The sequence below is a fragment of the Jaculus jaculus genome, chromosome 12, assembly GCF_020740685.1.
Source record: "Jaculus jaculus isolate mJacJac1 chromosome 12, mJacJac1.mat.Y.cur, whole genome shotgun sequence".
Lineage (NCBI taxonomy): Eukaryota > Metazoa > Chordata > Mammalia > Rodentia > Dipodidae > Jaculus > Jaculus jaculus.
The window spans coordinates 31696143-31720378 of record NC_059113.1 but is presented as its reverse complement, the minus strand read 5'-3'; the positions used below and the strand labels follow the sequence as shown (position 1 = coordinate 31720378).

Genomic DNA, 24236 nt, shown 5'->3' with positions numbered 1-24236 from the left:
TGCACAAGATGGAGCATGCATCTGGAGTTCATTTACAGAAGCAGAAGGTCCTGGTATGCCCATTAATTCTTGCTCTCTCTCTCTCTCTCTCTCTCTCTCTCTCTCTCTCTCTATCAAATAAAATAAAAACCTTGATCTTTCTTGCAGATAAAGACTCTGGAAGAAAAGGCGTTGGTTCTCTGAAGGAATAGGACACAAATCTATGAGATTAAAACTGCCTATTTTTTCTGGGTCTTTTTCTGTGCACCTGAACAAGAGAATAGACAGACCATGAATGAAGTAGGCTTTATTTCGTGAAGCAGGAGGGTCCCTCTCCAAGGCAAGAGAGATTCCGGGCATTGAGAACACAGGTGCCAAGCAGAAATGACTCTGAACCAAGAGCAGAGTCTATAATAAGTTCAGCATCCAGAGCACGAAAGGCTTCAGGGGCGCTTGAGTAGTACATCCCAAGCTCAGGCAGTTTCAGGAGCTCTAGGAGGCAGTGACAGATGTGGGAGACCCATTATAAGCATTTCCAGAGGCCTTGGGTTCCAGCAACCCATAGCTAAGCAGCCCTTGGGGGCCAGATCCAAATGGCTTTCCCTGGAGGCAGGGTGTTTTTCAAAGGAGGCTTCTCACTTCTGGTGAATCTGTGAAGTGAGGAGCTGAGGGCTGGAGGGCATATAGACACAGGGGGCTCTGACTGGTGGAAATCATGCTGACCAATCAGAAGAGCCTACTAGCCCACCAAGAATTTAATGAACACTCCATTTTCTGCTCTCTCCAGCCCCTATTACTGCTTTTATTTAGAGAAGCTTCGCTTTTCAGATGGCCGTGACCACTGGGGTGATGCAGTCAACATGGTGCTGAAAATAAGTAACAGTGGAGTGCTCAGCAATGAGACATCTCTATCACACCCTTCAAGGTTCAGGGTCCATTGCAGAAGAGGTGGCAGAAAGAATGTAAGAGTCAAAGGAAGAATAGGACTGCTTACAATGGAATTGTCCAGACACATAATGGCCTGGATACCCATGACCTCACTGTGCCTTACACTACCTACACAAAACCTTCATAGTAGGAGGAAAAGATGATGACATCATAACAAAAGAGAGGGCTGGAGAGCTGGCCTAGCAGTTAAGGTGCATGCCTGCCCAGCCTAAGGACTCAGGTTCAATTCTCCAGGTCCCACGTAAGCCAGATGCACATGGTGGCACATGCGTCTGGAGTTCATTTGCAATGGCTGAAGGCCCTGGTGTGCTCATTCTCACTCTCTATGCCTCTCTTCCTCTTTCTGTCTCTAATAAATAAATTAAAAATCTTAAAAAAAAAAAAAAAAGCCAGGCCTGGTGGCGCACACCTTTAATCTCAGCACTACATAGTGAATTCCAGGTCAGCCTGGGCCAGAGTGAGACCCTACCTTGAAAAACCAAAAAACAAACAAACAACAACAAAAATTAAAAATTCCCTGAGTTTGTAAGAGTTAAAGGAGCTCAGGCAACTTACAGGCAGCCAGACCATGATCCCTGAGCTTCTCTCCACCCCCCACACCCTGCTTCCCAGCTCTTGTGTTATATGGCTCCAAGTCTGCAGCAGCATTAATTCAAAGGTGGGCTCAGGACACCACTTACTGTCAAAGCAGTAGAGGTGACTTTAGGTTCAAATAACAGAAGACATAAACTAAAATCTGGGCATGGTACAAATGGGTAACTCCATCCTCTTATTAGGGATTCTTCTAGGCTCAGCAAACACTGTCAACCGCAGGAAGGACAGTCTGTTTCAACACTAGCTGGCACATATACAATGTGGCTTCCTGCTGCGTGACTGGAGTTTCTGTGGGCAGGATTCTGAGAAGTGGTCCCACTGCAGTGGGAGTTATCCAGACGATTCACAATTATCCCATTTATTTTTCCCACCACCTTTGAAGTTAGAAGTGGACTATGTTACTTCTGCAAGCCAAATGAACACAGATGAAGTGGCATGCATTACTTTGAATAGTGTTGTGTGACTTTTCCTGGGAAGACAAAGGTCTGTTCACCCCAGAGAAGGCACTGACAACAGACCCAAGAAAGGATTCTTCCCAAGTCTAGTTGGTGGAACAGAGTTACTTAAATATGCATGGGTAAAGGATTGTCACCAGGAGCATGGGTGACTCCTCAGGCATCAAGGAAAGGTCCACCCCAGCAGAGTGAGATGACTCGGGAAAGTTGCAGCCCTGGAGCTCCCTGCCCAGCTTGCAGGCGGCTCTTCCTCTAGGAGTCTCCTGTCCTCAGCTTTTCTAATCTCCAGGAAAGGCCCTGGGAATCCTGGAACTTTCTGAGCATCCTGAGCCTAAAAAGTTTTATGAACTTGCTGAGTCTTATGGGCCTCTCCCTCTCTCTTCCAAGAGGGAATGTTTCAGTTCTGAAAAAAAAAATAGCTATGCAACAAACATTTAATATAACTAAGAAGTCAAGGGTTGGAGAGATGGCTTAGCGGTTAAACACTTGCCTGTGAAACATAAGGACCCTTGTTCGAGGCTCGATTCCCCAGGACCTATGTAAATCAGATGCACAAGGTGGCACATGCATCTGGAGTTTGTTTGCCAGTGGCTGGAGGCCCTGGTGCACCCATTCTCTCTCTCTCTCTGCCTGTCCATCTCTCTCAAATAAATAAAATAAACAATAAATAAATAAATAAAGTCAAATAGCATGAGCTTCAGGGCATAAATACAGGAAGGGGCCAGGCTTGCTTTTTCTGACAACTCCCTCCCCAAAACGGCTAAAGGACCAGATGGATAATCCCTTAATCCTCTTCAAGAACACTTCCCTCAGTGGCCCAAGCACCACACTCTAGGCCCCACTTAGAAGTTCTAACCATCACTCAGTGCCACCTGGGGACCAAGCCTCCAACACAACACGGACCTTTAGTGGAGGAGGACACATACAATACCTAAACCACAACAAGCTATTCTTAGAAATCACAATGCCACTTCTACCACATTCTATCCTTTGAAGAGAATGGCCAAACTGAGCCATGTAAGGAGACAGGAATTAAGCTCCACCTCTCAAGAAGAGGAATATCAGAACAATTCATTTTATTTAATTATTATTATTATTATTATTATTATTATTATTATCATCATCATCATTTTGGGTTGTTTGTTTTTTGAGGTAGGGTCTCACTCTAGCCCAGGCTGACCTGGAATTCACTATGTAGTCTCAGGGTGGCCTCGAACTCTTGGTGATCCTCCTACCTCGCCTCCCAAGTGCTGGGATTAAAGGTTTGTGCCACCATGCCTGGCTCCATGTTTTGTTTTTTTTTTTTAAGGCAGGTCTTGCTCTAGCCTAGGCTGGCCTGAAATTCACTATGTAGCTGGCCTTGAACTCACAGTGATCCTCCTACCTCTACCTCCTGAGTGCTGGGATTAAAGGGTATCTCATCTTTTTTTTTTTTGGCTGGGGAGATGGCTCAGCAGTTAAAGGTGTCTCATTTTTTTTTTGAGATATTACTTTTTATTGGACATGTGTAAGATCCACTTTTACATTTTACAAATAAAAAATTGTTTTCATTAAAAAAGAAAACATTTTCTGGATTTACCATTGTACAGTGGAAACAAAGGACATATAGTATATAAACATGAAGGTCATACTCCAAGTATTAGAACAGAATACTGACGGATTCACCTCAATAACTTTTTTTTTTCAGTACTGGGGATCAAACCGAGGGCCTTGAGCATGGTAGGCATGTGCTCTACCACTGAGCTATCCCTCCAGCATACAGTTTTATGATTACCCACACACTATATTGACTTCCAAAGGATGAAATAAACATACAAGAGGAGCATGATCCTCAAAATATGACATATTTCCAAAAATACTCAACTTCGTTTAGTCTGTCTTTCTTTGCATGTGACTTGGTCAATGGATATAAGCAATAGAATTATATACATAAAACACTGGAAAATGCAGAACACACTGTCTTTAAGTTTGTTTTTTTTTTATCAGCTTTGTCGTATGAGGAGTAGCTACCCAGAGCACTCATGTGGACATTTGAAATACACCGTGCATACATTATCTTATGGGTGTCTCTTTTTTAAACTGAGTTAATAATAGTATTCTTCATGGTGATTTGTGGGAATCAGGTGATGAAATTTACATAAAGAGCCTGAAGGGTACCTAAAACATAGTAGGTATCAGTATACATAAGTTAGAATTGGCATTCATTAGCAGCTGTGTTGAAAATGGTGCCATCTTTTGTCTTAGTTTAATTTTCTGTTCTATTTGAGGCGATCAGAAATTACTAGTCCAATGTGTGCCTGAATGAACACACACTGCAACAGACACTGTTCTAAGCATTAGGAACATGCACACAGGTAAATAATAAATAAAGTAACTTTGGGGCTGGGAAGATGGCTCAACAGTTAAAGATTCTTGCTTGCAAAACCTGTCAGCCCAGGTTCAGTTCCCTAAAAGCCACATAAAGCCAGATGCACAAAGTAGCACATGCATCTGTAGTTTGTTTGTAGGGTCAAGAACTCCTGGTGTGTCCGTTCTCTTTCTCAAATAAACAAAAGTCACTTTGGAAATGATAAGAAAAAGAAAGGAGGTGTTGTATATCAAAATAACCTAGTGAGATACCTACACAGCTAAACAAAGCAAGATGGATAACATCAAATTTCGTGAGGATGTGAAGCCACAGGCCTCTCCCACACTACTTGTGGAAGTGTAAATAGTACAACCATTTTGTAAAACAATTTGCTAGTGTTTTATAAGACAACATGGTTGGTTATCTTCTTTTTTCTTTTTTTTAATTTTTTTTTTTTTTTTTGGTTTTTCAAGGTAGGGTTTCACTCTAGCCCAGGCTGACCTGGAATTCACTATGGAGTCTCAGGGTGGCCTCGAACTCACAGCGATCCTCCTACCTCTGCCTCCCAAGTGCTGGGATTAAAGGCGTGCGCCACCACACCCGGCTTCTTTTTTTTAATTTTTATTAACATTTTCCATGATTATAAAGTATATCCCATGGTAATTCCCTCCCTCCCCACCCCCTCATTTTCCCATTTGAAATTCCATTCTCCATCATATTAACTCCCTCTTCTTTTTTTCTTTGTTTGTTTGGCTCAGCACTCTTACTCCGGTTACAAGAGAAGAAAATTCATTCTCAAAGACTCATGTGAAGGGCTGGAGAGATGGCTTAGCAATTAAGGTGCTTACCTGCAAAGCCCAGGTTCTACTACCCAGAACTCATATAAGCCAGATGCACATGGTGGCACATGCATCTGGAGTTTGTTTACAGTGGCTAGAGGCCTGGCATGGCCATTATCTCTCATGCATAAATAAATAAATGAATATTTTAAAAAATCTTAAGGGTTGGAGAGAAGGCTTAGCGGTTAAGCACTTGCCTGTGAAGCCTAAGGATCCCGGTTCAAGGGTCGATTCCACAGGACCAATCTTAGCCAGATGCACAAAGGGTGCACACATCTGGAGTTTGTTTGCAGTGGCTAGAGGCCCTGGTGCGCCCATTCTCTCTCTCTCTGTTTGCCTCTTTGTCAAATAAATAAATAAAAATTTTAAAAAAACTTAAAAAAAGATTCATGTGAGGCATGGTGGCTCATGCCTTTGGTTGAAGTAGGAGTATCACCATGAATTTAAACCAGCTTGGGACTACAGAGTGAGTTTCAGGTCAGCCTGGGCTAGTGTGAGACCCTGCCTCAAAAACAAAAAGGCTCATGTGACTGTCCACAACAACTTTATCCATTATAGCTGTGAACTAGAGACAGTGTCCAGCAACAGCAGAATGGATGAAGAAACAGAGCTATGTTCACTTGTCCAGCACACTAGTGACATGCCACATGAATGAAGTCGGTCACAAAAGGACACAGCAGAGAGCCGGTTGTGGTGGCACACGCCTTTAATCCCAGCACTTGGGAGGCAGAGGTAGGAGGATCACCATGAGTTCAGGGCCACCCTGAGACTACATAGTGAATTCCAGGTCAGCATGGGCTACTGTGAGACCCTACCTCAAAAAAAAAAAAAGGACATAGCATAGGTTTCAGTGAATAGTTCTAGAACTAGCTGATGCACCCACAGTAGGAATACTGGGAAGGACGAGAGGATGTCGGTTTGCACACTGTCCACAAACCACATGGGAGTTTAAAACACTTTAAATGCTGCTGGGCGTGGCAGCGCATGCCTTTAGTCCCAACACGTGGGAGGCAAAGGTAGGAGTATTGCTGTGAGTTTCAGGCCACCCTGAGACAACATAGTGAATTCAGGTCAGCCTGGGCTAGGATGAGACCCTACTTTGAAAAACCAAAAAATAAATAAATAAAACCTTTAAATGCTTTGCAATTAAGTTTTGTTCCTGTCATCTGAGCCACCTTTCAAGTATTCAACAGCCCTGTGTAGCTGCTCTATCTGCACAGCACAGAGCATTTCAATGCCTGCAGGTGGTTCTGGAAGATACACTATTGTGCATTCTGCTAAGAAGTGGGATACAGGGCTGGAGAGATGGCTTAGCGGTTAAGCTCTTGCCTGTGAAGCCTAAGGACCCCGGTTCGAGGCTCGGTTCCCCAGGTCCCACGTTAGCCAGATGCACAAGGGTACGCACGCGTCTGGAGTTCGTTTGCAGAGGCTGGAAGCCCTGGCGCGCCCATTCTCTCTCTCTCCCTCTATCTGTCTTTCTCTCTGTGTCTGTCGCTCTCAAATAAATAAATAAATTAAAAAAAAAAAAAGAAGTGGGATACATAGTTGAATACATCCATCAAAACACATGGAATGTGTGATCTTGCTTTCTATTACTGTAACTGAGAGGGAAGTTACCTCACACATTCGCCCTACTCGCTGTGGAACTACTCACGTGCCTGGGGAGGTCGGGCCCAGCCCCTTCCCTTCCAGTTACTGCGCCCAGGCGTGCTGACTTCTTCTGGATTCAGCCCTGCACCCAAAATAAAAAAGCTTGGCTGGAAAAAAAAAAAAAAAAACCAAAACCAAAACACAAAACTTGGCTGCTCACGAGGCTTTTAGTGGGCTTTTTCTCTTTTCTGGCTCCTGGGCTGTTCATCTTTCAGCATCAGAGATTTTTGCCACCTGTAAGGTCTTGGCCTTTGGGAAAGATATACATGGGCCCATAGACCATGCAGATGTTTCCACTCCTTACCGTTTGGATGCTAGAATTTTCCTTTGTCCACCTAACTTGCCCTGAAATTCCCCCTTCCTTGGTCTGTGAACACTCCCTCACCCCTCCTTTTTTTTTTTTTTTTTTTTTTAAATTTTAATGGTTTTTCAATGTAGGCCTGAAATTCACTATGTAGTCTCAGGGTGGCCTTAAACTCAGGGAAATCCTCCTACCTCTGCCTCTCAAGTGCTGAGATTAAAGGTGTGTGTCCCCACACCCAGCCCTCCTCAACCCTCCTTACTTCTTTTTTATTTATTTTATTTTATAGTGCAAGAGAGAGACAAGAGAGAGAATGCCAGGGCCTCAACCACTGCAATCAAACTCCAGATGCTTGTGCCACCTAGTGGGCATGTGTGACCTTGCGCTTGCCTCACCTCTGTGCATCTGGTTTACATGGGATCTGGAGAGTTGAACATGGGTCCTTAGGCTTCGCAGGTAAACGTCTTAACCACTAAGCCATCTCTCCATCCCACCCCTCCTGGCTACTAAATAACTATAATAATTTAATAATCATCCTTCTTTGTCTGGTTTATCCAATTCTTTGGTTAAAAGGAGATAGGAGCTTGGGTTTGCATATGAATCCCCATAAAAATAAAGTAAATGCCTGTTTCATAACAAAATACTTGATGCAATAAACTTATAAGGAGGGAAGGTTTATTTTGGCTTACAGTTCTGGAGGCTTCAGTCCATTACTGATTGTTGCTTTGGTCTTGTGTTGAGGTTGTACATCAGGTGGGAACACACCGTGGAGTGAGAGAGAAATGCTAGGAAGAGGTAGGCACCCAGTATCCTTTCAAGGACCATCCCCTCAACAAATGACCCAAGACCTCCCACTAGGCTCCACCTCTTAAAGGTTCTATCACCTAAGGGTGGAGGATGTAGCTCATTGTAGAGTATTTGCCTAGCATAGCAAGGCCCTAGATTCAATCTCTAATCTGGTGGAGGTGGGGTGGGGTCCATCATCTCCGAGAAGCATGAAGCTGAGGACTGAACCTTAGTACATGGGCACTTGGGAGACATTCACAATTCAAACTTTATCAGAATGGTCAATTAAGTTCTGTGCATTTCACTTGTAAAATAAATATATTGAACTCACCAAAAGTTACTTAGGCTGCAATATTTAGGGACAAGGATACTGACAACTATAGCTTATTTTTATTTTTATTTATTTGAGAATGACACAGAGAGAAAGAGGCAGCTAGATAAAGAGAAAATAGGTGCGCCAGGACCTCCAGCCACTGCAAATGAACTCCAAATGCATGTGCCACCTTGTGCATCTGGCTTACGTGGGTCCTGGAGAATTGAGCCTCGAACCAGGGTCCTTAGGCTTCACAGGCAAGTGCATAACCACTAAACTATCTCTCTAGCCCTTATTTTTTAAAAATATTTATTTACTTGTAAGCAGAGATAGAGGGGAGAAAGAGAGAGAGAAAATAGGCTGCCACGGTCTCCAGCCTCTGCAAACAAACTCCAGATGCATGTGCCACTATGTGTCTGGCTTTACACTTAATATGAGTTTTGGGGAATTTAACATGAGCTGTTAGGCTTTGCAGGCAAGTGCCTTAACCACTGAGCCATCTCTCCAGCCCTTGTAGCTTTTGAAAACATCAAAGAAAAAGATAGATTAATGCCTGGGTAGAAGGGTGGCTGGAAGTACTGATATGTATCAAAGCAACTTGACTGATCAGTATAGAATCCAACACTATGCACATGAGTCTACATTGCATACTTTTTTCAATTTTTCTGTATATTCAAATATACAGGGTGGGAGGGGCTGGAGAGATGGCTCAGCTGTTAAGGTGCTTGCCTGTAAATCCTAAGGACCCAGGTTTGACTCCCCAGTACCCATGTAAAACCAGATGCACAAGATGGTGCTTGCGTCTAGAGTTGGTTTGCAGTAGCTAGTGACCCTGGCATACCCATTCTCCCCATCTGCCTCTCTCTCTCTCATTAAATAAATAAAATTAAAAAGTATATATAGCTGGGTGTGGTGGTGCATACCTTTCATCCCAGCACTCGAGAGGCAGAGGTAGGAGGATCATTGTGAGTTCGAGGCCACCCTGAGACTACATAGTGAATTCCAGGTCAGCCTGAGCTATAGTGAGGCCCTACTTTGAAACAGTGGGGGGGGGGGGGAAGCTAAAACATATATCGAGACTATTTTTCAAATATACAAAATATTTAAATATGTTTCACAATAAAAATTACAGAGAAAACCATGGCAATGCAATTAAAGACTGAATATATTAGTTGGGTGTGGTGGCACATAACTGTAATCCCAGCACTTGGGAGGCAGAGGTAGGTAGGAGGATTGCTGTGTATTCAAGGTCAGCTTGAGACTACACAGTGAATTTCAGGTTAACCTGGGCTACAATGAAACCCTACCTCAAAATAATAATAATAATAAAGAGGCTGGCTTAGTAGTTAAGGCATTTGCCTGAAAAGTCAAAGGACCTCAGTTTGATTTCCCAGGACCCATGAAAGCCAGATCCAGGAGGTTGCGCATGCATCTGGAGTTCATTTGCAGTGTCTGGAGGCCCATTTTCTCTCTCTCTCTGCCTCTTTCCCTCTCTCCCTCTCTCAAATAAATAAATACAATTTTAAAAAATTAATAAAGAGTAATAAAGAGTATCTGGGGTGGAGAAGCATGGTGGGAATCGTAGTTGGGCTGGCGAGGTGTCAGAGTAACCAGAGAAGGTACTGCGGGTCCCCCTCACAGCCCACTTAGCAGGATGCAGGGGAAAGCACATCAGTGGTGCCTAGACACAATTTGTTGAATATGTGCCTCAGTGAATTTACTCTGCACCTACTAGATGCCAGGTGCTGGGGAGGTGCACTGAAAAAGATAAGAGTCTTGATATAATCCAGGAGACACCAGATAGTTCTCTGGTAATGTCTGAGGCCCTACCATGTGTCTGGAGCATGAGCGGGTGTGACCTCACAGCCCATACTTTTTTTTTTTTTTTTTTTTTTTTTGAGGTAGGGTCTCACTCTAGCCCAGCTAATCTGGAATTCACTATGTCTCAGGGTGGCCTTGAACTCACGGCAATCCTCCTACCTCTGCCTCCCAAGTGCTGGGAAGGCGTGCACCACCACGCCCGGCTAGAAAAGCCTATACTTTTCCAAATGTGCCACACTGCTTCCCTGCTGACCTGATGGTCCCTCTGACTTCAGGTTGTAACACTTCACCTTTCTTCCCCTCTAATTTCAGCGGGGGGGAAAAAGTGGCAGTTTTATGAGGGTGGGCTTTTTGCTCACTACAAGATGTCCAACACCAAGCACACTGGGAATGCTTGATACCTACTAAAGAAAGATCTGAATGAAAATAACGCTTCTGTTGGCGTCTATCCGTCTATCCGTTGCCCTTGCTGATTTCTCTCTATGCTCTGCTCCAGGTTCCCCTCCTAGGAGCGGCCTTTGCGGGTCATTTTGGCAGTTTTGCACCTCTCCATTACCCATCATCTCTTCACTGTGCTTCTGGGAGTTTAAGTTTTTGGTCGGGATGAATTTCAAAACACCGGTGGGGCCGTTTGAACTTTTTCCTGCTATTCTGTATTATTTTCAAGAAATTTTGGAATGGTCAAAAAGTTTTATTAATTTGTAATAGAGTGCTAGAAGAGAAGAGAATGGGTGTGCCACGGCCTCCAACCGCTGAAAACGAACTCCAGATGTGTGCTCCACTTTGAGCAGCTGGCTTTACATGGGTACTGGGGAATCGAACTCGGGTTGTTAAGCTCTGCAGACAAGTTCCTTAAATGCTGAGCCATCTCTCCAGATCAAGTTTTTGGTTTTGTAAAGAAAAAAAAACTTAGTGGTTATGCACTTGCCTGTGAAGCCTAAGGACCCTGGTTCGAGGCTCAATTCCCCATACATGGTATTTATGTTTTTGCTTGAAAAGTGACCCGTTTTTCTAAGGCCGCTTAATGCTTGCATGTGAAATGTTCTCACTACTAAGCACAGGGACTTAGTGCACATCAACGGGTTTTGGTTCCAAGGTCGGCTGCCCTTTCAAAAGCCCAAGTTCGGAATGGCTAGAACTCTGTTGGGTCCTCAGCCCGACAAAGCAAATGCTCAAGCAATAGATGGCCGGTCCCCCGGTACTCGTGGGCTCCTCCATCTCCCGCAGCCGAGGTGAGAGGAGAGGCCGTAGCCCGCTCCCGTAGGCCGCTTCAGGCGGGAGCGCCGAGGTCCGGGGCACCCACAACCCAGCACCCTGCGCGGGTCTCCGCGCCACGCCTCCGCCGGGCGCGTGTTCCTTTAAGGGCGCGGCCTCGCTCTGGGGCCCGAGCCTGCGCGCTCGTGCCCCGCGCGCGCTCAGCGGCAGGTAAAGACGACCGCTCGCCCCGGCGCCCACGGCAGCGAGCGCGCCGCGATGATCGGGCTGCGCGGCTGGTGCGCGCGGCCCCGAGGCGCGAAGGTCCCCGCCGAGCCGCGCCGGGCGGACGGCCGCGCCCTGCGGGTCCTGGTGGACATGGACGGCGTCCTGGCCGACTTCGAGGGCGGCTTCCTCAAGAAGTTCCGCGCGCGCTTCCCCGACCTGCCCTTCGTCGCGCTGGAGGACCGGCGCGGCTTCTGGGTATCCGATCAGTACGGCCGCCTACAGCCAGGGCTAAGCGTGAGCAACCCCACCCCGGCCGCGACCCCTAAGCCCCGCCCTCCGCCTAGGCCCCGCCCAGCCGCGACCCTATAGGCCCCGCCCTCCGCCTAGGCCCCGCCCAGCCGCGACCCTATAGGCCCCGCCCTCCGCCAGACCCTGCCCCTGTGCCCAGGCCCCGCCCCATCTCCCAGTCCGCCCCGCCGCCTCGGCCGCGACCTTTTAGCCCCGCCCCATCGCTCAGGCCCCGCCCCCTGGTCGCAACCCATGGGGCTCTCCTAGTTGTCCAGACCGCGGCCCCCTTGGGCCCCGCCTTCTTCCCCAGCCCGGTTCCTGCGAGTCCTGTTTGCGCGGGCTCACCTCAGGTCACAGCCTTAGCTTGGGAGTGGTCCTTCTGTAAATACCGGGGTCTAGGGCAACATCACTAAGGAGGGTGCGGCGCTTGGCTCTTGCTGCCTGTCACCAGGGCTCCTAATAACATTCCTACCCTTAAGCTATCTAAAGCTGACCCTTTTCCCTTTCTTTGGGTATTTGGACCTGGAATTTATTTTGTAGGCTCAGGCTGGCCTCAAACACACGGTGATCCTCCTACCTTCTGAGTGCTGGAATTAAAGGGGTGCGCCACCTGGATACTTTCCTTTTAAATTATTTTCTCTAGTACTCTTAAAAACAAACAAACAAAAACCAACTTTTATTTGCAAAGAGAGATAGAAGAGGCAGAGAGAATGGGCGCGCCAGGGCCTCCAGCTGCTGCAAATGGACTCCGGCTTTAAGTGGGCACTGGGGAAGTGAACCTTGGGTAGGCAGGCTTTGCAGGCAAGTGCCTTAACCACTGAGCTATCTCTCCAGCCCTATTGTCCTCTTTTTTTTTAATTTTGATAGAAGATCTCACTAACTTGCCTAGGCTGGCCTTGAACTCACTCTGTAGCTGGGCAGGTCTTGAACTTGTGATCGTATTACTACATCCTCTTGAGTAGCTGTGATTACAGGTCTGTACCACCAAGGCCCTCCTTGGCTTTTAAATCCTTGGTATGTTTGGTTTCAGATGGTTAGTCACTTAAAAAAAAAATCAGCTCAGGGCTGGAGAGATGGCTCAGTGGTTAAGGCATTTTCCCTGTAAAACCTTACAACCCTGAGTTTGATTTCCCAGTACCCAAGTAAAATCAGATGTACAAAGTGGCAAATGCATCTGGAGTTTGCAGGGGCTAGAGGCCCTGGTATGCCCATTTGGTGTCTCTCTGCTTGCAAATAAATAAACTAAAAAAATAAAAATCAGCTAAGCATATGAATGAAGTCCTGTCTCCCCTACCATAGTCATGTGGCTGTTTCTTCCTCTCCATGAATTTATTCTTTTTAGCCTTAATTCATGGACACATGGCTTCCAGTGATAGTCTTAGGTATAGAGAGGCTGATTTTCAGAGTGTCGCTCTCAGAGTTAAGGTAGGACAAGATTTCTCTGCTGGCCTGTCCCCTGCAGTGCTGGCAGTGCCAAGACCCTGGGCACCCTGTCTCACCCCTGAGTTCATCATGAATGGACAGAAAGATTGAGGCTTATTTGCAGACATTGGAGTTTACAACCTTAAACTATGTTTTGAATGGAACAGGGGAGTTTGCCTAGCATAAATTTAGAGCTGAGTCTTCTAGCATCCCTGGGCTGGCTATCTAGGGTCATGGCCAGAAGGGTTGATGGTGAGGAGGAGGGTGTTTAGAGCCAGTTTAGTAACCCCAGGCATATGGCCTTATCTCTTCTGTGGGGAGGCACCGCTAATCTCCATTTTTCAGACCAGGAAACCTCTCCAAATTAGGGGACACCAGCAGGATTCTTTGTGCACATTTCATTTCCCCCACCCTAAAGGCTGGCTCCCTCTACAAGTCACTTTTTTTTTTTTTTTTTGAGTTCAATAAGACAGGACTGGAGATCTAGCTCAGTGGTAGACCACTTGCTTAGCATGTGCAAGACACTTCCACAGTACTTTGGTTTGCTGAGGGACCAGGTGTTAAAAAAGAATATCACCTATCATTCTATCATTCACAGCAGATGACTTCCACAGAGCCCAGGGAGCAGACCTCTCCCAGTGCCAAGGCCTAATGAAAACTCTAAACTGAATGAATAATCCAGGTTGCTTCTGCAGCCTCTCGGCCACTAACCGCTGCAGCATATGGGATTGATTTAAGGTTTTTCTTCTAAAAATTTATTTATTTATTTACAAGCAGAGGGGGGGGGAGGGAGGGGGAGGGAGGGAGAGAGAAAAAGAATGGGCACGCCAGGGCTTCTAGCCACTGCAAACGAACTGTGCCCCTTGTGCATCTGGCTTATGTGGGTCCTGGAGAATCGAACCTGGGTCCTTTGGCTTCACAGGCAAAAGCCTTAACTGCTAAGCCATCTCTCCTGCCCTGGGGTTGATTTATAGACAAGTGAGCAGTATGGGAACTTAGAAGACCTTCCTTCCTGGCAGGAGTGTGTTAATGGTCTGAAACCAAGTCCACTGAGACTCTGGAAAGTGCATTGGCTTTGAGCCCTACCACTACAAAAAAGATTTAAAAAAAAAAGTAGGCCTTGTAGGGTACCTCAGTGATACAGTGTTAGTCTAGAAATGCATGAGGCCGTGGGTTCCCATCTTTAGCACCATAAAAATGGAAGGAAGGAAGGAAGGAAGGAAGGAAGGAAGGAAGGAAGGAAGGAAGGAAGGAAGGAAGGAAGGAAGGGGGCAGTGGTTCTGAATGCCCTTTGTGTGGATACAGATGTCAGATCTAAAGGAACTAATTCCTTTCTTTCAAATGTAAGGTGACAGAGCAGAACACAGGGCAGTGGGAGGGTGCTGGAGGGACCTGCTAATTTCTCCTTCCTCCCAGGGTTTAGCTCACTGCCACATACCCTTGGGCTTCCCTGTGGCTGAGCTGGCTAAGTATCTAAGGTTAAAACAAAAGAATCCAATTTATAATAGATGTAGGCATTTCTGCTTTATACACTTTCCCTTTGATATGGGGACTGGTTCTAGGACCCCCCCCCCCCAAGGAACCAAAATCTACAGATGCTCAAGTCCCTTATGTAAAGTAGTATAATATTTGCATGTGACTTGCACACATCTTCCCATATAGTCCAAACCATTCAATTTCTTTTCCTTTTCTTTCTTTCTTTTTGAGGTAGAGTCTTACCCTAGCCCAGACTGACCTGGAACTCATTCTGTAGTCCCAGGTTGGGCTCAAACTCACAGCGATCCTCCTACCTCTGCCTCCTGTGTGTTGGGATCAAAGACATGTGCCATCACGCCTAGCTCCAAACCATTTCTATATGACATGTAATTCCCAGTACAGTGTAAATGCCACAGAAATAGTTGTTGTGCTCTACTGTGTAGGGAATAACGACATGGAAAAAGTCTTTCTATGCTTAGTACAGACAGCAGTTTTCTCCCAGATATTTTCCATCTGTGGTCATTGAATCTGTGGATGTGGACACCGGGTATGGAGGGCCTAGTGTGCTTGTTTTCTTTATTCCTTTTGGTTTTCACGGCACTCTGGAAGGGAAGCAGGGCAAAGGAGACAGAAAAAGCTCATTTCAACTGTCTTAGAATCTTCAGCTGTTAGGACAGTTAAACCAAGCCCGGAGAGGGCATTGTTTTAGCAGTTTCACAGCAGGTTGGTATCAGGGAGGGCAGGGTACTGAAATGGCAGCACAGGCTTGGTGTTGGGGCCGTGTATGTTATGGCCCACCAGGTTCTGCCTTATCTCCATATTGCAGGTAAAAGACGGGCCGGAGAGATGGCTTAGCAATTAAGGCACTTGCCTGTAAAGCCAAAGGACCCAGGTTCAATTCCCCAGGACCCACATAAGCCAGAGGCACAAGGTGGCGCATGCATCTGGAATTCATTTGCAGTGGCTGGATGCCCTGGTGTGCCCATAATCTTGCCCATTCCCTCTCTCTCTTCCTCTCTCCCTCTGTCTTCTTCTTTCTCTCTCTCTCTCAAATAAATAAATAAAAATATTTAATTTTTTTTTTAAAAAGGGCTGGTCAGCCCAGAGTCAGCCCTCAGCAAGGGCTGGGTTCTCAGTCTAGTTAGTCTTACTGCCTCTATGTCCTGGGTGTTACCCCTAAGTGGCCTTGAAGAAAATCTTCCTTCTTTGCAAATTTTGGACAGAAGTCTTTGGACCCTGTGAGTAGTGAGGACAGACCTTGGGAATGTGTCTTCCTAATAGCATGTGTTTGTTCAGTCCCATGTAGTTTGCAAGCGTGTCATTGGTGATATCTGTTGCCTAGGCAGTGGTACTTTCTGTATCACACAAGTGGCACTGGAGCCTCCTTCTTAGAGACTGAGTTTTCTTATTTCCTCCTTGCTTGGCCCTAGGAAAGTCCTGACTGGCATTCTGAAAACTTGATTTTGGCCTGTCACATGCTGAAAAGGAGCTCCTGCCAACTTAGTCATTGTGTGGCTGTATGACACCTTTTCCATTTTGAGTCTCAGTTTTCCTATGGGAAACCTTGTTTGGTCTGGATGTCAAGATCTGCCTCTCTTAGCCTCCTGAGTGCTTGGATGGCAGATGTATGCTACCATGCCTGTCACATGGTCTGGGTTTTTGCTTTCAAACTTTTTTTTGTTTTTTGTTTTTTTGAGGTACAGTATCACTCTAGCCCAGGCTGACCTGGAAACGCAGTCTATAGTCTAAGGCTGGCCTTCAGCTCACAGCGATCCTCCTACCTCTGCCTACCTAGTGCTGGGATTAAAGGCATGCTCCACCATGCCTAGCTGCTTTCAATTTTTTTTTTTTTGTTTATTTTTATTTGTTTGAGAGTGAAAGACAGAGAGGAGGAGGAGGAGAGAGAGAATGGGCATGCCAGGGCTTCCAGCCACTGCAAACGAACTCCAGACATGTGCGCCCCCTTGTGCTTCTGGCTAACATGGGTCCTGAGGAATTGGGCCTTGAACCGGGGTCCTTAGGCTTCATAGGCAAGTGCTTAACTGCTAAGCCATCTCTCCAGCTCTGCTTTCAAATTTTATAAGTATAGATTTTTGAAACTTATTTTATTGACAACTTCCATAATTATAGACAATAAACCATGATAATTCCCTCCCACTTTCCCCTTCACAACTCCACTCTCCACCATATCCTGTCCCCCTCTCAATTAGTCTCTGTTTATTTTGATGTCATCATCTTTTCCTCCTATTAGGAGGTTCTTGTGTAGGTAGTGTCAGGCCCTGAGAGGTCATGGATATCCATGTCATTTTGTGTCTGGAGGAGCATGTTGTAAAGAGTCCTACTCTTCCTTTGGCTTTTACATTCTTTCCACCACCTCTTCTGCAGTGGATCCTGAGCCTTGGAGAGAGTAATAGAGATGTCTCAGTGCTGAACACTCCTGCCACTTCTCAGCACTATGGTGCCTTTGAGTTATCCTAGAGGTGACCACCATCTGAAAAGAGAAGCTTCTTTAACTCAAAAGTGAAAGTAGCATTAATATATGAGTATTAACATTAAGAGAAGTGATTACTGGGAAGTTTGGTGAACATAATATAAGTACTTAGCCAGACATCAGCAGGTGTTACACCCCTAAGGCTCATGACTCCCCCCCATCATAGGTTTTTAGTACCAGCTATACATTCCCTCTCGTGGAGCAGGCCTCCACTCCAACTAATGAATGTTATGGTTCCCCCATAACAAACATGCCACTATTGCACCCATTGGCACATTGGTCTGGCTGGTCAACCTTAAGGCTTGCAGTGTCCACTGTTAACAGAACCTTTTGAAAATATTTTATTTATTTATTTGTAAGCAGAGAGATACAGACAGACAGAGGCAGACAGAGAGAGAGAGAGAGTGTGTGTGAGAGTGAGAGTGAGTATGGGTATACCAGGGATCTAGCCACTGCAAACAAACTCCAGATGCATGTACCACTTTGTGCATTAGCCTTTATGTGGGTACTAGGGAATTAAACCTGGATTCTTAGGCTTTACAGGCAAGCATCTTAATGGCTGAGCCATCTCTCTAGCCCCCAGAAGTTTTTTGTTCGTTTTTTGAGGTAGGGTCTCACTGTAACCCAGGCTGACCTGTAATTCACTATGTAGTTTCAGGCTGGCCTCAAACTCACAGCTATTCTCCTACCTCTGCCTCCTGAATGCTAGGATTAGAGGTATATACCACCATGGCCAGCACCCCCCAAATTAAAACATATATATTTATTTTATTTGCAAGGACAGAGAGAGAGAGAAGAGAAGAGAAGAGAGGGAGGGAGGGAGGGATAGAGGGAGGAAGAGAGAGAGAGAGAATGAGAATGGGTGTGCTGGGCCTTCTGCCACTGCAAAAGAACTCCAGATGCATGTGCTACTTTGTGTATCTGTGTCTACGTGGGTACTGCAGAATTGAACCCAGGTCATTAGGCTTTTCAGGCAAGCACCTTAATTGCTGAGCCATCTCTCCAGCCCCCCAGAATTTTTTTAAACGAGGAATTTACTGGTTTCTCACCACATAAGGCAGATGAGAGCTCGGTGTTCTGGTTGGGTAGGGAGGACCTGGAGCTCTAGTCGTCTGTTGCCTATCTTCCCTATCCCTTCTGACCCATAGCGTGCTTACTTTGGTCTGAGTCTAATGGGTCTTTTGCTGTGGCCACACCTGTCCTTCCTCAGCCCCGCTGTGCACTCTCTGCTTGAGGCAAGCCTAGCGCTGTGTGTTTTGTGAAGACTGGCCTTCATCCCAGAAAGCACCAGGTGGCTCTCTTAGAGTCTCTGCTGGGACCTAACAGAAGTCACATCCTTCCTAGACAGTGTCCAATACACACACAACTCCATGTGCTTCTCCCAGAAAACACATTCCTGGGGTAAATGTAGGGTAATGAGAACCTGGAAGCCCCTGCCCTTCCCCTCTGTATACACTCCCCAGGGAAGGGTGAAAAGAGTCTGGACACCTGGAAGTCATCTGCTTCTCTCACTTCTTAGGAGAAAGCTATCAGCATCTGGGAGTCGAAGAACTTTTTCTTTGAACTCGAGCCCCTGCCAGGGGCTGTTGAAGCTGTGAAGCAGATGGCCAGTCTGCAAAAGTAAGTCTGTCTTCCCGCCCCACGGGGCCGTGCAGCCCAGACCTGCACCTTCTTACTGCTGCCCTGTGCTTCTCTCAGCCTTGCACAGACCCCATCCTTGTATCCTCACTGCTGACCCTGCCAGGCAGGTGCTGCTGGCCACCTGCGTGCTATGACACACAGCTCCGTCCAGGAGGTGGGAAACCGAGTCATGCAGGCCCATGAGCCCAGGCTGCTAAGTGCTGAGGAAAGAGGGTGTGCAACAGGCTTCGTTTGGAAAGGGGGGGGGGTCCAGGGAGACCAGAGGTGGTGTTTGAGAAATTTCAGTTTTGTTCTGGTGAAATGAGAGGTTGTTGAGGCCCTCACTCAGTAACTATCCTACAGAGTCCTTTGAAACCTGTTAGCATTTACATACAATGTGCTTCCTGTCATAGGCACGGCCTCACTGGCCTCTAGCCACTGCAGACAAACTGCAGATGCATGTGCTACTTTGTGCATCTGCCTTTATGTGGATTCCAGAGAACTGAAGCTGAGTCATTAGGCTTTGCAGGCAAGCACCTGAATCACTGAGCCATTTCTCTAGTTCTTACTTTTATTTACTTATTTTTAATATTTTTATTTATTTATTTGAGAGGAAGAGAGAGAGAGAGAATGGGCACTCCAGGGCATCCATCCATTGCAAACTAACTCTGGATGCATGGACTCCCTTGTACATTTGGTTTATGTAGGTTCTGAAGAATCAAACCTGGGTCCTTTGGCTTTTCAGAGAAGTACCTTAACTGCCAAGCCATCTCTCCAGTCCCCCTACTTCTATTTTTTTTAACAGCTGAATACTATTCCATTATATGGGTAGATCATATTTTATTTGCCCATTCATTAGTTGTAGACACTTGAGCTGTTTTTTTCTTGTTTGAATACCTGGTTGTTTCTTTTAGGCATATACTTAGGAGTGACATTGCTGGGTCCTATGGTAATTCAGTGTTTAACTTTTTATTTTTAATTTTCATCTTTATTTATTTATGAGAGAGCAAGAGAGAGAGAGAGAGAGAGAGGCAGATAGAGAATGGGTGTGCCAGGGCCTCCAGCTGCAGCAAATGAACTCCAGATGCATGCATCATCTTGTGCATCTGGCTTACGTGGATGCTAGGGAATTGAACTGAGTTCCTTTGGCTTTTGTGGGCAAGCACCTTAGCCACTCAGCCATCTCTCCAGTCCAGTGTTTAACATTTTAAGGAACTGTTAAACTTTTCCCTACTAGCAGTGTAGGAAGTGTGCAGTGTCCTGACACATTTATCAACACTTGTTACTGGCTTTTATTTTAGCCATCCCAGTGGTTACAATTGTGCTCTCTCATTTACATGCATATGTGTGTGCACACATGCACATCTAAATGTGGGGGGGGTCGGCTGGAGAGATGGTTAGTGTTTAAGGTACTTGTCTGCCAACCCAAAGGACCCAGGTTTCATTCCCCAGGACCCACATAAGCCAGATGCACAAGGTGGCACTTGTTTTTGGAGTTTGTTTTCAGCATCTGGAGGTCCTGGTGACCCACACATTCATTTTCTCTCTATGCCTCTTCCTTTCTCTCTTTCAAATAAATAAATAAAATTTTTTTTTTTAAAGCTGGGTGTAGTGGTGCATGCCTTTAATCCCAGCACTCAGGAGGCAGAGGTAGAAGATTCGCCATGAGTTCGAGGCCACCCTGAGAATACAGAGTGAATTGCAGATCAGCCTGGCTAGAGTGAAACCCTACCTTGAAAAAAAAAAAATGGTGGGCTAAAGAGATTGCTTAGCGGTTAAGGCACTTGCATGTGAAGCCTAAGGACCCACATTCTACTCTCCAGATCCCATGTAAGCTAGGCACACAAGGTGATGCAAGGTCACACATGTGCACAAGATGGCACATGCATCTGGTATTTGATTGCAGTGGCAGGAGGCTCTGGTGTGCTAATTCTCTCTCATTAAAAAAAAAAAAAAATTACCAAAAAAAAAAAAAAAAGGTGTCGCGGATCCTTTGCACATACCAAGCACAAGCTCTACCCCGAGCTGTGCTACAAACCCTCATTGTGATTTTGCATTTCTGTGATGGCTAATAATGTTCAACATCTTTTCATGAACTTATTGGCCATTTGTATATTTTGTTTGGAGAAATGTTTATCCATATGCTTTGCACAAGATTTTGGGTTATGAAAGATTTAAGAGACAGCAGAAGTATTCTCAGCATAGGTATGATATTCTAGGAGTTAGGCCCCTTGTCTTAGCTTTGAGGTATTACATAAACCACCTGGGATAATGAGCTTAGTAAGGCAAGAGATTTGTTTTGACTCATGACTGTGGAGCTTGCATGGTCACTGGCCTGATTGCTTTGAGTCTGTCCTGAGACAGTGCATTGTGGGAGTGCATAGTGGAGGAGGCTGTTTACCTTCAGCTGACTGGGAAGCAGAGAGGGGGGGGGGGGGGAGAGAGAGAGGAAGAGAGAGAGGAAAAAAGGAAAGGAAAGGAAAGGAAAGAAAAGAAAAAAGAAAGATGACATTTCAGTGTTTCCTTTGAGAATACACCAGTGACCTAACTTCCTTCCTAGGCCCCACCTCTAGAGGTTCTGTCATCTCACCAGAGGCCAGGGACCAAGTCTTCCTTCAACAGTGGGTCTTTGGGGAACACTCCAAATCCACACAGTAGCACCTATGATGGCATGTCTGCAATAACACACACAGATTCTTTTCTTTATGTCACTAAACAGTGCAGTAGGAGCTATTTCCACAGGTTCAACACAGTGCTAGATATCACAAATCCTCTTGAGATGATTTAAAGCATGCAAAAGGATGTGTGTAGGTCCCATGTAAACCTTACACCATTCCACACAAAGGAACCTGAGCATCCCTGGCATTCAATGCCCACAGGGAGCCTGGAACCAATTCTCTGTGGATGTCCAAGGACAGAACTCTTCCTGTTGTCTGGGTCTGGTCCTGGACACAGCCTCATCACTGTATCCTGGGGCACCAGGGAGCTGCAGCTGCACTGCCCAGGTTCATACCCAGCTCCTGGGGAATGTTACTCTTAGCTACTAGACAAGCTTTTAACCTTCCTGCGGCTCCACTTGTTAAGCTACAAACTGAAGCTGAGAAAGTGCTGGTGTGGCTTCTGGAACACAACAGGGCTCAGTAAAAGCAACTGCTTGCTTTGTTGTTCTATAGGGTTACTAGTGTACACAAATAGCTTCCTTTTTGAAAAATATATATTTTTAATTTGTTTGCAAGGAGTGAGGGAGAGAGAGAGAGAGAATGAGAATGAGTGTGCCAGGGCCTCTTGCCACTGCAAACGAACTCTAGGCACATCTACTACTTTGTGCATCTGGCTTTACATGGCAACTGTGGAATTAAACCCAGACCATCAGTCTTTGCAAGTAAGCACCTTAACCACTGAAGATTCGCTCCAACCATAGCATTTTTTAAAATAAAGATTTATTTATTTATATGTGTGTGTGTGTGTGTGTGTGAGTGTGTGTATGGGTGTGCCAGGGTCTCTTGCTGACAGCTGCTTGCACCTCTCCTTGCATCCAGTTTCTGTGTGGGTGATGCAGAATCACTTATGGCCCAGACTTCTCAGGCAAGCTCCTTTAGCTGCTGAGCAGATCATCTCCCCAGCCCCAGAACAGCGTTCTTGAGTAACCAGGCTGCATTCATACTGCAGTGTAGCTGGACCCTGAAGCCACGGGGCTAAGTGAGAAACCCAGGCACAGAAGACCATCTGTTGCAGAGACAGAAAGCAGGTTGGTTGTCACTAAGAGTTGGAGGAAGTAGGTATGGGCACTGACTGCTTAATAGGTATAGCATTCTTTAAAAATATTATTATTATTATTATTCTGGTTTTTTTTTTTTTTTTCAAAATAGAGTTTCACTTTAGTCCAGGCTGACCTGGAATTCACTTTGTATAGTTCAGGGTGGTCTCAAACTCATGGTGATCCTCCTATCTCTGCCTCCTGAGTGCTGGCATTAAAGGTGTGTGCCACTACAGCTGGCAAAAGAATTATATTTAATTTATTTATTTGAAGGAGTGAAAGAGAGGATGAATATGGACATGCCAGGGCCTCAGCCACTGCAAAGGAACTGCAGACACTTGCACCAGCTGTGTATCTGGCTTTGTGTCAAAGAGTTGAGGGTAGGATGTTAGAATATTGCAAGCCCCATTGTAGGTGGTGGCCAGGCAGGCAAAATTTGGGACTGAGATTTGGGTGGAAGTGTTTCGGGTGTGGGGGGGGGATGTTGCTGGGGAAAGGGTGCATGGCAAATCCTTCAAGGTGAAGAGATGGATGTGGGGTGAGTATGTCACTGGGGATGGTTAGGGCATTGTGTGGAAGGAAATGTTGATGTTGAGATGGTGGGTGGGGGAGAAACAGGAAGGACAATACTGGCGAGTGGAATGTGATGAGGGCAGCAAGGGAGGGCCATGGGGCATGAGGAGTGAGGGGTTTAGGAAGGAGCAGTGGAGAAGGGGGAAGGCCCCCTGCTTGCCTCTCCTCCCTCCAAGGGTTTGAGCTGTGAGGAGCTAGCCTGCATGCTTGCAGAGACCTTCATGGGAGGCAGCTTCCACCCCAAGGCCTCTCACCACTGGCACCTTCTAGCACTTCACGCCTCCTTCTCTCCCTGGCCCCTACACAAGCAGAGCTCTGCAAGATGTGTTTCCAGCTCTGTCTTTGGCACATTAGGCCCCAGGGAGTCCTGTGGAAGCGTGCCTGGTCCCTGAGAGCCAGGTGTGCCTGCCTGCTCGTTACCTGAAGTTTCTCAGACTCCCAGCACTTCCCCTGCCAGTCACATGGGGAAAAGGTACCGGAGAGGTCTTTTGCTCCAGGGTTACTCCCCAGGGCCGAGCCATTGGGTGGAGCATCCATCTTCCCGAGCCAACACCCCTGAGGGCCACACAGTTGGGGAGCTTGGCTCTTCCTGTGTTGCCCACCGCTGGAGGACCGGGGCTGCTGCTGGAGCTCTTCCTAGCAGATTTCTGCCTGTTCCATTGCATTGCCCAAGCCCTAGCTTTTCCTCAACTATCTCTAGGTTCTGCATATTCTTTTCTTCTCTTTCTTTCTGCCCTTCCTCCTTCCTTCCCTCCCTCCTTTTTTTTTTTTTTTTTTTTTGTTTTGTTTTTGAGGCAGGATCTCACTCTGGCTCATGCTGACCTATGTAGTCTCAAGGTGGCTTTGAACTCACAGCAGTCCTACCTCTGCCTCCCAAGTGCTGGGATTCAAGGTGTGTGCCACCACGCCTGGTCTCCTTTCCACCCCTCCACCCCACCGTTTTTTACATGGCTTAAAAAAACTTAAAAACAATTTAGGGCTGGAGAGATGGATTAAGGCGCTTGCCTGCAAAGCCTAACGATCCAGGTTTGATTCTCCAGTACCCATGAAAAGCCGGATGCACAGAGTGGTGCATGTATCTGGAGTTCATTTGCAACAGCTGGAGACTCTGGTGCACCAATTCTTTCTCTTTCTCAAATAAATTAATACATAAA

The 24236-nt window shown here is 46.2% G+C and overlaps 1 protein-coding gene across 1 annotated transcript in view; it reads left to right on the top strand.

The window, feature by feature from the left end:
- The first annotated feature begins 11506 nt into the window (after positions 1 to 11506).
- Positions 11507 to 24236, top strand: part of Nt5m (5',3'-nucleotidase, mitochondrial) — a 40467-nt gene continuing 27737 nt past the window's right edge. The window contains exons 1-2 of the mRNA XM_004668990.2: positions 11507 to 11749; positions 18652 to 18752. Of these exons, the coding sequence (XP_004669047.2) occupies positions 11507 to 11749; positions 18652 to 18752 (344 nt within the window). The remainder of the gene's footprint in view (positions 11750 to 18651; positions 18753 to 24236) is intronic.